Source organism: Thunnus thynnus, chromosome 9 (genome assembly GCF_963924715.1).
Source record: "Thunnus thynnus chromosome 9, fThuThy2.1, whole genome shotgun sequence".
Classification (NCBI taxonomy): Eukaryota; Metazoa; Chordata; class Actinopteri; order Scombriformes; family Scombridae; genus Thunnus; species Thunnus thynnus.
The window spans coordinates 12,232,206-12,244,435 of NC_089525.1; the positions used below are offsets into that span (position 1 = coordinate 12,232,206).

At 41.3% G+C, this 12,230-nt stretch overlaps 2 protein-coding genes across 10 annotated transcripts in view; one reads left to right on the forward strand and one right to left on the reverse strand.

Annotated features, from left to right (window-relative positions):
* The window catches only part of pdlim7 (PDZ and LIM domain 7), a 34,539-nt gene extending 32,915 nt beyond the window's left edge, over positions 1–1,624 (forward strand). For all 6 annotated transcript variants that reach the window (XM_067598901.1, XM_067598900.1, XM_067598896.1 and 3 more), the window contains 2 exons: positions 1–116; positions 469–1,624. In XM_067598901.1, the coding sequence (XP_067455002.1) occupies positions 1–116; positions 469–555 (203 nt within the window). In that variant the 3' untranslated portion in view covers positions 556–1,624. The remainder of the gene's footprint in view (positions 117–468) is intronic.
* A 331-nt stretch (positions 1,625–1,955) lies between these two features.
* The window catches only part of unc5a (unc-5 netrin receptor A), a 143,297-nt gene continuing 133,022 nt past the window's right edge, over positions 1,956–12,230 (reverse strand). For all 4 annotated transcript variants that reach the window (XM_067598893.1, XM_067598892.1, XM_067598891.1 and 1 more), the window contains 4 exons: positions 10,728–10,877; positions 8,780–8,944; positions 8,458–8,636; positions 1,956–5,827 (listed from right to left, as the gene is read on the reverse strand). In XM_067598893.1, the coding sequence (XP_067454994.1) occupies positions 5,662–5,827; positions 8,458–8,636; positions 8,780–8,944; positions 10,728–10,877 (660 nt within the window). In that variant the 3' untranslated portion in view covers positions 1,956–5,661. The remainder of the gene's footprint in view (positions 5,828–8,457; positions 8,637–8,779; positions 8,945–10,727; positions 10,878–12,230) is intronic.

Genomic DNA, 12,230 nt, shown 5'->3' on the forward strand with positions numbered 1-12,230 from the left:
ACTATGAGAAGATGTTTGGCACCAAATGCCACGGCTGTGACTTTAAGATTGATGCCGGGGATCGGTTTCTGGAGGCCTTGGGCTACAGCTGGCATGATACGTGCTTCGTCTGCGCTGTAAGTCATTTTGATTGATATGGCTCCCTGTGGGGCTCTCTTTGCCCCATCTCTCCTGGCTGTCCGAGCACAATGCCACCTGAAAAATCTGCCTCCATCTCTGAACTCTGAGCTTTCCCCTCTGTCTGTCTCTTTCAACCTGTCACCTGCAGTCTATCACTTTCTCCATCTCTCTTTCATTCTGTGAAGGGAAAAAAAAAAAATGCAGTCAAGTAAATAATATGCGCCCGCTCTGGCCAGTAGAAAGTTGTGTAAAATCGCATTGGCAACGTTAAGGTCTGATATCTTCTCTACCCCTGTTTCCCAATCTGTCTGTCTCTCTCTGTCTGTCTGCCTCCTTTCATCTTTAAAGCTCTGCCAAATCAACCTGGAGGGGAAGACGTTCTACTCGAAGAAGGATAAGCCCCTCTGCAAAGGCCATGCCTTTGCTCCGGTGTGAGAGAGCGAGCTTCATCTTCAGAGGAAGGAACACTTCGTCTCTCTCTCCCCGCTCTTTCCTCACTCCGCCCTGCGGCACACTCGTACACACTCTCCTCTTCGCCAACCACACACCTAGTTAAACTCAGTCAAATGCAGCCTTATTCCTTCCTGCACACATTTTGTTTCTATGTTGGAGGCTTAACGCTAGCTTCACCATACTGTTACTTTACTGTGCTGATAGGACAATTGCAATGTTACTGCCTGTAAAACCAAATGCTGTGTTGCGTAACTGGAAGTAGTCAAGGAATTATTTCATGTCTCGTCACTAACTTGTCGACTTTTAAGTCATTTTAAATACATTAAAGATGATTTTGCAGTTTTAGATCAGATTGTAGTCACTAATGAAGAATTCTCATGACTCTACTAATCTCATCCTTGTTCAGTTTGTAGTAAGATGCAGTCAGTAGTTTCCAAGTTGGAGGAGTCATTGAGCCTCTAATAATCTCACACACTGCAGTAATGATCTGCCTCTACTCCAGCACTAAAGTGCGGAGAAGTGGTGGCCCCACTCAGGACCCCGGGCCACTCACTGACTCTTACTGCAGCGCCTATTAACGTAATGGGTCCAGTCAAGCAGGAAAGGGGTGTCCTATTTTTGCTTGACTGGACCCCCGCACCTCTCCACAGAGGCACTAACCGCTTTACTTATCATGTCGGCTCTAGCAAATCAGAGCACATACTGCAATTAATAACTGTAATTTCGAGTCATGTAATTATCCTTAATCGATCCGATTTTAATAGTCACACACGTGGGCGAATGAAAAAGTGCTATTATTGTTTTTAAATGTTTCACACTCCTAAAAGAAGGAAATTAGCTTTGAAATTCTCAATTATTGGACATTTGTTAAAGAAAAAAAGAAATGCATTTGTCCCTCATGTTACTCTGATATTGTGATTATTCCTTTGAGTACTTTCAAGCCATGGTTGGATATGTATTTATATTGCTTCAGAATGGGCCTGTAAGTGTTTTTATAGCTGCTGGAAGTTTCAAATAAAATGATTAAATAATGCTATGTGCTGGGGCAGAACACTGGACTGAAATGTTTTTTTGGAAGCGAACCCATCTGTAAGATCTTCTGTTGACTGATTGGTTTGCAGTCTTTGCTCTCACTAACACCTGCTCCCCAACAACAGGACAATAGACTTCATCATGTATTTTTATGCTCTCTTTGTGTTGTCTGTATTTGATAAGTGTCTTTTTTAAAAATGTTTCACACAAATAGCTTTTCAGCTGGAATCAGAGGTCCTATAGTGACTCTACCACCAACATGTAATACAGAAATAATTAGTGCACTTATAAATGGTTAAAATTTAACAAGCACACAACTACATATTTCAAGCAAAAGATCCAGTCCTTGATTTAACAATATATAATTTATTTACAACAATTTCAGGTTGAATTACTATACATACCTTTCTGAAATGTCATAGATAGATATATATACATAAGGCCAAGTAAATACTTGAAAGCACTTAGAAACGAATTTCCAAAATTCTACCCACAAATCCATATCATTGTCCAAAAAGTACAGAAAATCTCCCTTAGCAGAAGTTTTTCCATTGCCACAAAAGTTTTGACAACAATTTACATTGACGATAAGGAACACAAAAGGTTAAAAAACAAACAAACAAAAGAAAAAAAAAACAATAAATAAGGATTATACAATTGCATAAGCGCTGTGGCATGTAATAAATACAGCATTTTTGACTTGCAGAAAGGCAAGGAACATTGAATCAAGGAACTTAATAGAAAACCATTCACAAGTACAGAAGTCTATCGTTAGTTCAAAAATAAAACAGTTCAGTCAGTGACAGGGAGGTTCGCACGCACCCGGTCTTTCACTCACTCACACTAACACACACACACACACACACATACGTCCTTGACACTGAATAGTAATGAGTGATACAAAAAGTACAGCTGTGAAATGTAACATTTTTCCCCATAACACAGGTGAAATTAAAAAACCCTTGAACAAAGCATGTAAGTTTACTGACACACAACTATCAGGCCCAGATTCCATCATGAAGGGAACTGTATTCATCACACACAGTAATTGCAGATTTGTTAGATTTGTTGGACAAGTTCGATGTGAAGATAGATGCTGAACATCCTGGCGGCTGGTGAATTACATTACTGAAATGTGCTTAGACAACACATCCAAGACAATGACAGGGGTGATAAAATTTCACACACAGTCTGACTGTACAACTGCCATGGCTCATCTAAACATGCTGTGTCAACACTGGCTTGTCACTGTCCCAAGAACTGATGTCCTCTTTCTCCAATTAAGCCTCCGCACGCTCCCAGTGTAGTGATTCACTAAGCTTTTAGTGACTATTTCCACCTTGTATTTAAATGCTTACAGTTATAGAAATAACCAGGTAGACGTATGCAGAGTAAGGACGAACAAAATATGTATAGAAACTTCCTGTAAAACAGTCTCTAAACCCTTAACACTGCAAAAAGTCTTCACTGCTAGATCGCCAAAGAACAGTATATAGGCAAACACGTCACGGTTTAGACTTGACAAATGCTGCGCCAGTTAAGTGTCTTTTTTTGGCTTCATATTAAAATATAATTTACATTTCTTTACAAAGTGATAAAATAAAATCGAACAAACAGCATGAACTTGCCTCAAAGACAAAAGCGAGGAAATGAGATTAAGTCATGATTTGGACTTTTAAGTCAGCAATAGAAGAGACTGTAATGCTGATTTATTCTATACTAGCTGCAAGTAAAACAATATGTTAATGACACAATATGAGGATGATGAGGTGGCCTCAAATGATATTCATAAAACTTTGGTTACCAATTTGGCTGATATACAGTATGCAAAGTGACAGCACACGGCTGGTATAGAAAAAGTATTTACATATTACATGTGACGGTGATCCATTTCAACATGAAAAGATTTATTTAAGGTGATGTCACCATTTTGTCTGAAAGGGGCTTAATTCAAGGGTTACTTTAAAGGTTTTTTTTTCATTTAAAAAAAAAAAAGGGTTAATTTTTGTTTTATTTCATGGCATCTCTACATCAAATAGAACAGGTGTTTGTAAAAAGTGTCGGTCAAGAGGAGGCATGTTTTAATGGGATGAAAGAGAAGCTAAAAGGAGTTAACAGGTGCTGAGATGCCATATAAAAAAAACCCCAAACAACTTCTAAGAGAAAACAGAAGAAAGGAAACTACACACTTCTTTCCCACCACAAGGTAACATAAATGTACATTCCAAATATCTGACAATCATAAAAGAGACTCCAGTTAATCTTAAAGGTTGGAGCCACAGGAGCTGGTAGGATGGGCTGTGCTAGCTTGTTTAAGTAAGAGGGGATTTAATGAAGAGGGCTCCCTTTACAACTTTAACAGACAACTTCACATGCAACCCTGAGGAGGAGAGAGAACTATGGCTAATTTGGGATTGCTCACATCTTTTAAAAGTATAATTGCTGAACCAGTGGACTTTAAAAGATACTCTGTGTTTACGTTGCCTGACCTGACAGACTCATTCACTAATAATGTGTGTAAATGAATGCAAAAATATAATAAGCAAATGTGTAGTTGCAGTTTATGTTTCTTGCATGAATCTGCTGGATCATTTTTGCCATCCTGGCTCGTAACAACAAAGAAGGAAAAAAAAAAAAAAAACCCCTTTCAAAGCAGCTTTTGTGAGCAGAGGCGTGACATTATGGAAATACTGTTTGCCATACAGCGAATACAGCATTCCCACCAACATTGCTTTATGAATTATAAAAGCAAAGCTGCAGTGCTACCCTTTCAAAGTGAGTAATGAAGTAGTGAAGATTTTGAAGATTTCTTTGTCAGATTTTCTGTCTACATTATTCATACGGATAATAACCCTTTTGGCCATGTTTTACATTTAACATATCTGCTACAGAATGAATTTAATCAGGGGGGGAAATGTCATTTAAGAAATTAGTTTTGACGACATTCAGTGTTCACATATATGCAGCTAGAATGCCTTTCGGCCCTATGGCTCCTTCATTAGCGGTGGAATTTGAAACAGAAACACACCACGATGAACGATTGGGTAATATAAGTCGTGAAAGAAACTGGACGGACCAAAATCACAGGCTTTAAATAGAAATGGCTTCTGAAACATGATTTAAGTGAAGATATTACTCACTCCTCCCTCAAAAAGTTCAAAGAACCCAAACCCCACATATATTGATTTAGAAGCAAGAGAGCTGTGAAGCGTCTCGCTGAATCAAGATGTCAAGATGTTACATTCACAGTAGTGATACCGGCTGGACTATAAAGACACACAAACAGGATGAGACGGGGTTTTGGGGTCGTGACATACAATCTATTTTTAAAACCTGCATGTCCAGGATGTGCTACAAGCCGTCTGAGTGCGTGTATGTGTGTGTATAAAAAAAAAAACAACAACAGATAATGACGCATGTGAGACGTACATCTATATAGTGTCACTGGGTTTGGGAGGGGACGTTCTCAGACCCTGATGACCTTGTTGAAAATGTGTCTGAAGTGATGTCATCTAACGAACTGGCCAATTGCATAAGTCGCCTTTTCTCTTTAACCTGAAAAGACTGGCACCTTTTTGTCACATTCCCTTTCATTTAATATCTAATATATCATTTTTGAATCAAAGTTCAAAAATTAAATTTTAATATTGGCCATTAGTAATAGAATTACTTTTGCATATTGCTCCTTATTAGCCATTATGGCCCATTTGTGTAGAAGGCATGAAGTTATTTTAATGTTCATTTTTAGGTAGAACCAGGGGTGTGGACTAATTTAACCTTAATTTAACCTTTTGGTTAAATGGTGTTTTCTCTACCAAGTTGCTTTCATGAATACAATTCCCACACACCCAAACTCTACCTTTTCCTTCATTTGGTCTGCTAAGATTTTTATTCTGTTCGACGGGAAATAAAGACTGAATCCTACATAAACCCTTTACTATCTCCTAAAGTGAAGAAGAAGCTCCGCTCTTCTATTCCTGCTGCAGTTATTGTTGTGTATTTTGTGTTGTTGTGTTCTGTACTTTCCTCTGCACCAGTCTCTCCCCCTTTTCTGGGTTAGCACTCGCCATCAGAGACCAGGAATATCATGGCTTCCTGTTTGCCAATGTCAGCCATGACCGTGGCCAGCTGGTTGATGTTGCCGCTGTGGAAATGTTGTGCCTCCCACAGGTCCAGGATCACAGAGGTTGGGCTCGCTTTGGATGCAAAGAAACTCATGTGTCTGCGCAGGATGAGGAGAGAGGAGAAAACACAAAAAGTACAGTGAGAAAAAAAAGTGAGAGAGAAAATGAAATGAGGCATTTTAATTCAATCAATCCATGAGCACATATCAAAACGGACAGTCTCATTGGCTGCGTTTACATGGACCCTAACATTCCACTAATAATTGGAATATATCCAAATAGGAATAAAAATGCCTCATTTAACCACAGAGACTGGCCTGATCGGAGGGAATTTTCAATCGGGTTGAGCGAGGTGTTGTAAACCTTTGATAATCGGTTCAATAGGAAAATTTTAGCACCTAATAACCATGTAAATGCTTAATCTGATTGTTTCTCTCTGGATGGAATAAATATATTCTTTCTGCGCATGTTTGCCCCACATCAGTAAGTCTGTGAATAAATGCTACAACGCCTCAAGACCCAAGCCAAGTTCCCATTTCCTGCTTGCTACCTGCTGATGAAAGAGAAGGGTGTTAGCCTCGAAGTTAGGGACAATGGGTTAGCTTAACCTGACCAGTTCACCTAAGGTGGACTGACTTAAGGTGGACTGACTTAAGGTGGACCAACTGTTGTCATTGTAGTGACAATCTCAATCTCGTAATGATGTGAGTCAGAATGAAAAAAGTGTGCATGTGATCGCAGCTGTTTTCTCTCTACACTAACAGTCTAAAGAAAACCTTTTCAGTTGGTATTTTATTGTGCTATTGCTTCTTGTAACTCTGTCAATGTCAAGTTTTATTGAGTGTTATATTGCTACACCCCACTATGCCGTGTTGGAGCACTAACTAAAGAAATGATAAAAGGTAGAAGAATACAGTCTAGCTCTTGAAACTGTCATCAAATACACAATCTCTGGCAATTTCCATTTGAAGCCGTACTGAAGCTTAACAGCATAAGCCTCATTCTTCTTTATTTGATATCGGAATTGGCCCTAAATCTCATATAGTAAATCCTATATGGACTTTTCACAGTTAAGTCGGAAGTGACCTTTTCCATTTTAGGAGCAGAACCTTTGCGATCAAACTCAATCAATGACAACAAAGCAGTGGCCCCAGCCAGCTGTATATTTGATGTTGAGTGGGACCTGATCCCCGCGGTACCCGAAGATGCTTGTTTGATTTAATGGCCTTTTTCTGTTCTCCAAATGCCTGGGGCCTTAACTGTTACGTAGAGCACACATGACATTAAAAAAAGAGAGAGAAAACAGCATAAAAACCCCTGGCACAAAGGGAGACTGTGCTGTGTGAGTGTTATGTGAAATGGGAGGGGGTGAGACAGGAAGCCCGAAACTCCTCCAAGTCCTTTTCACCTTGAGAAAGGTCAGACAGAGTCCATTAGTTCCTTGTATCTTCTGTTTGCCTAGTGAAGCATTCTGTGGCAACATGTGGCTGCTCTGGCAGTCCACAAGCACTGAGAACACAGTGTCACTCTGCTGTTATGAGTCAATTGAATTTTAAAGCGCACAAAGCCTCCCTCTGTGGCGAGAGCACACAACAAAGAGTGGTGTTGGTCAAAAATTACCTGGGAAGGAACGTCTGTGTCATTATGCAGATAAAAAAAAGATAGAGCTTAGTGTCCAATGTGTCAACCTTGCTTATTCACCTCGCTACGTGAAACACAAGCTTATCTTGTATGGCTCAGACACAGCCGTTTGCACAGTCTTGGGAGAGAAAGATCAAATAAAAGGTTCTTGGCATTTTAAGTTTTATTGATTGGTCCCGTTCCGCTCAGTCTGAACACTTTACACACAGAAAGAAACACAGAAATACAGCATGACAGAGTGCCAAGGAGCTGCTGCCTTTTCAGAAAAACATGTTAAGGACAGATCAAACAACAGAGCAGTTGTTCCTTCCTTAGGCCTAAATGAGAATTGATTATGTTGAGCAAAACGTTGCTAATTAAACCTGTAGTGTAACCATTCAATTTGTGATTAATTGGAGTAAATAAAGTTGATTGGACAAATTAAGTGTACCTATTTGATTTCATTACGAGATAGAAATTAAATTGGAGGGTGAGGGATCGATGCCTGGCTCCTTTCTGTTACAGGTGCTCCGGTGATAAAGTACAGTAACTGTGAGAACGAATTGGTCTGAGCTCGGCACAGATCCAAACCTATTCCATCTTTTTTAGTCGCTGATGGGCAGCTAGCTTGCTACCTTTCCAATTACAACTGTTAAACAGAAAGTAGCGGGTACAAGTTTAGCTGCAGACTTTAAGCTGCTTACCTGTTTCTCAGGGAAGAAGGGGGTCGTGTTTTCTAACGGTAATGATAGCTGTATCCATCAAATCCACATTAATCCTTTAACGTTAGCTGTGTCAAATGAGGATTAGTTTGCTGTGACAGGACCTTGTTTACCTGAACTTTAGGAGAAACACTCTGCTGTGGAGACGCACTTTACATTGATTATGTAAAAATAACTGGAATTTCCTAGTTAGACCCATCACAATCAGTGTGATTGCATGTTCTGTATTTTAAACAAGCTGTGTTGAAGTATTGGGGTCAATGGAGTCTGGATGAATGAGTTTCTGCTGCATTTCTTAAGAGACTTTTTGTAAGCTGGTTATTCCAGCGTGCTCTCATGATCAGTGATCAGATAAAGTATTATGGTGTTGTGAAGTTGGTATTTACCTCTCAAGTTTAAGTCTTTGTGCTAGCATTCTCCAGTCGGCTCCGTTGGGACAGGGGGCATCCAGGCTGCTGCAGATCTTCTGCCTGATGAGGTATGGGATCTGAAAGGCGCTGGGCCCCGCCAGAGCTGTGCCGTTACTGTCCATTAACAGAAACTCAGAGTCCACAGCTCGGGTGTCCTGTTTGGCACAACAGACAGAAAGCACAATCTTCAGAGAAACAAACATTTATCTCAGCACAGTGTGAATAACGCTGAATGCTAAATAATGGTGGTTGCAGGATCCATTAAAGAGTCTAAGAGACCAGGTCAGCCGGACGTTACCTTGGCGATGTTAAAGTCGAGGCTAAAGCTCTGTCCCTCCCCCTCCACCTGCCACACACACAGCTGGCAGGTGAGTTCGCAGGTGCTGAGGCTGAGCCGCTCCAGAGTGAACGTGCAGTGCAGGTACCGCTGGGAACCGTTCCAGATGTGGTAGAACGGGATCTCCTGCAGAAAAACACGCAGCACACAAAAACGGCAATACAGCATCACAGTCAGAACTGCATGTTCGACACCATAACAGGACTGCCTGCCTAGAATACATCCATATCATCATTAATTACACTGACATGGCCTGTCATTGCTGGGTGAATACATCTGAGGCAGCAGACTGACAACATTCGACTTCAAGGAAGAAATGTGCCGTTAATGACAAATAGTTTCTTTAAAAAGGAGTTAATATCTGTCAGTGTCTGAGTTTATTACAGAAGAAATCAAACTAGTAGTCTGGAAGGAGAAACAGTTTCTATTAGTGTATTATTTTTCAGTTGATTCAGCTTCTCTTTTGCAGGCATGTACTGTTTGTGCATTTCTGACCACTGCTACAAATGATGCTGCTATTGCACAAGCTGACACATCATCACAGCTCTACTTTGAATCACAAGTACGTCATGTGACTTAGTGGTATATATGTATGCATAATCGCTTTGAGTACTACCACTGTACAGCACTAGCTTCTGTCTGGCAGAACAGCTACCAGGGAGTGTTTGGTAGAATTTATTCAAGGCTGACAATTTCTACATCTTTCTCTCTGTTGCTCCATATTCATGTCTCATTTGCATATCCCAAGAGGTAACTTGGAAAAAAAAAAAAAAAAAAAAAAAAAAAAACAGGGCGCACTAACTCCTCACTTCACCCTGGGTTCAACAGCTGACAAGAACTCAGTTTGAGAGTGAAGTGGGGCTGCAGTATGTGCTAGTAACCAATCGGGGGCACTGTTACCCAGGCAGACAGACGGCAAGCGGAGGGAGCCGGCTGAAACGCACAAAAGTCTTCACGGAGCCCCAGGGAGACTAAAGGCCTTTTTTGACCATACTGCTGAGAGGGGAATAACACTTCCAAATGAGCAGGCACAGTCCAGAGGAATAAGCCTCTGTTCTGGGTGCATTGTTGCTGCCGCTGCTTGCTTGGCACAGCCGGTGTGTTCTCTGTGGGGACCTGGTGCTCAGTGCTTATATAGTTACAGCCAGAACATTTTCTAGTCCTCTTTGAACAGCCCCCGTGTTCCCGTCGCAGGGCTGCAGTGCAGTGGGCCACGCAGGTGTGGGGAGTGCAGTAGAGGTGGAGAGGTTCCAAGATTCAGGTTGTGAAGTCCCAGATATTTACATATTCCTCTATATTTCATCTGGGCTCCATTTGAAAGAGCAGCAGCTAGGATAATCAATCAGCTTGCCGCTCTGGGTTAGTGAACACTAACCCAGAGCACACTCTATGCACAGGGGTGCACACACACCCAAAAGTTTCCCTTGATCCTGACAAATGACTAAAAGTTGTTCACAATGCCAAGAACTTAAAAAGTTATCGGACAGAAAGGTCCTGCAGTAACAGACTGGAAAACACTCCTTTGTGTGAATCTTTAAAGTGATCAACTGTAGCAAAACCAGAATATACTTAATTAAAACTCAAACCAACTAAAATGAAAACAACTAGACCATGACTCCTCATTAACAATAAAAAGTTGGCCCTGATGAACTTTTGATTACTCAGTAACATTGTTTTTGCAGACACATAGTCCATTCTTCTTTAATTTCTCTGGATGGCTAATTTAAAATGACTTGAGACGACATGAATTTTAAATTGAGTATACAAACAAACAGAATCAGAAAGCCCTATAACTAGTGATAGAAGAATTTGACATATTCAGAAAAGCACTTCTTTTACATCTCCCTGTTCCCGCTCTGATCTGGAATGACTCCCTTCCCCTGTAGCCCTCCAGGGCTGCCCAACGCACCTGGTAGCCGGCTAGCAGCTTGCTTCTCCAGTGCGCCTGGGGCATGTCATGGATGGACAGGCGCAGGTTGTGGTAGCTGTCTTTGAAAAGCAGGACGTGAGGCTCGTCAATCAGCCGACCCCCGAGCTGCCGCTCCATCTGCATCACCTCCTGATGAAAGAGAGAGAGAGGCAGAGAGAGGAGAGCCGTCAGGGCTCAGAGGAGACACATTTACCATAGCAGTCACAGAGGTAAGCGAAAATGTGCAAAACAATCCATAACTGTGTAGGTTTCTTGTTTATACACACACAAAGACACACATACACACACACACACAAACACGCACAAAGACATTCAAAAATGTGTCAAACAAATACACAAAAGCTTGCTTGCACACAGAGACATGCAAACAGAAACACAGCAAGAGCATGAGGCAGGGATACAGTACATCTCCGGTCAGGAAGATAGTGTCCCTGCATGTGGCCGCAGCGGGCTGGACCGACTCGTCTCCACAGCGCTTTAATGTCACCGCAAGGTTGATCCCCCACCTCAGTGTGTGCGCGCCCAGCTTTTAACAACTGCATTAGCATGCAAATACTGCAGCCATCCAGGCCTTCTAGCTACCTGGGCTGTGATGAAGTAAATGAACGAGCCATTAGTCAACTGCTCATTGTTCTCGCATGGCGAATCTCCTTAATTTCATTTTTGTTTTTGTGCCAGGAGAGATTTGTAAATGCATGCTTAATATTTTAATCTCTGTGGGACTTGCTCAGTGGACCATTTGTTGCCATCCAAATGACCATCTGGAATGGGATGATAATATCCGCAGTGATTCCCTCTGATCTATCAATTCATTTTGAGCTGGGTGCTTTGCGTTGAACGAGTCCTTAAGAATCCAATACTTTGGATGGTGTTCACATGTACTACCCCACACGCCAATCAGAGGAGCATATTACAAGATAGAAAACAGACCTCTGAAATCGGCCGTGTGAAAAGACCTCAGAAATAAGATATGTTCTGAGGAGGGAAACAAGATGGCAGCAGAGGGAAAACTGTGAGAATGTGCCTTGGTGTCTAGGAGACGTCTCAAAGACAACGGCTCCAAGAGGGAGATGTGTGTATAGATAGTGGCCATATGTTGAGAGCTGCATGCCAGCATGGTTGCCCATGGTATTATTTCAGCAAAGACATCTAATTAAAGTGGAGAATGGCAGTAATTTCTATCTGCACAACATTGATTCAATTCTCTGCCCTCTTTCCCTGGAATGAATTAGAATGATTCCAATTATAATGGAAAGGAAGCTGTTAATTATCCAGTTGGAATTTCTACTGTGGTATTATTGTATGTCATGCATAACATGATTGATTGACATGTATTTGACCAATAGGAAGTCTTGTGTAGTATGGACCTATGGGAACCAGGCTGGGTGCGTCAGGCTGGTTAACATGTTCCTTGCAAGCTGCTAAGCTAATAAAAGAGTTGCATATTTAGTCAGCAGTTTGTCTCAAATGTACATATTATAT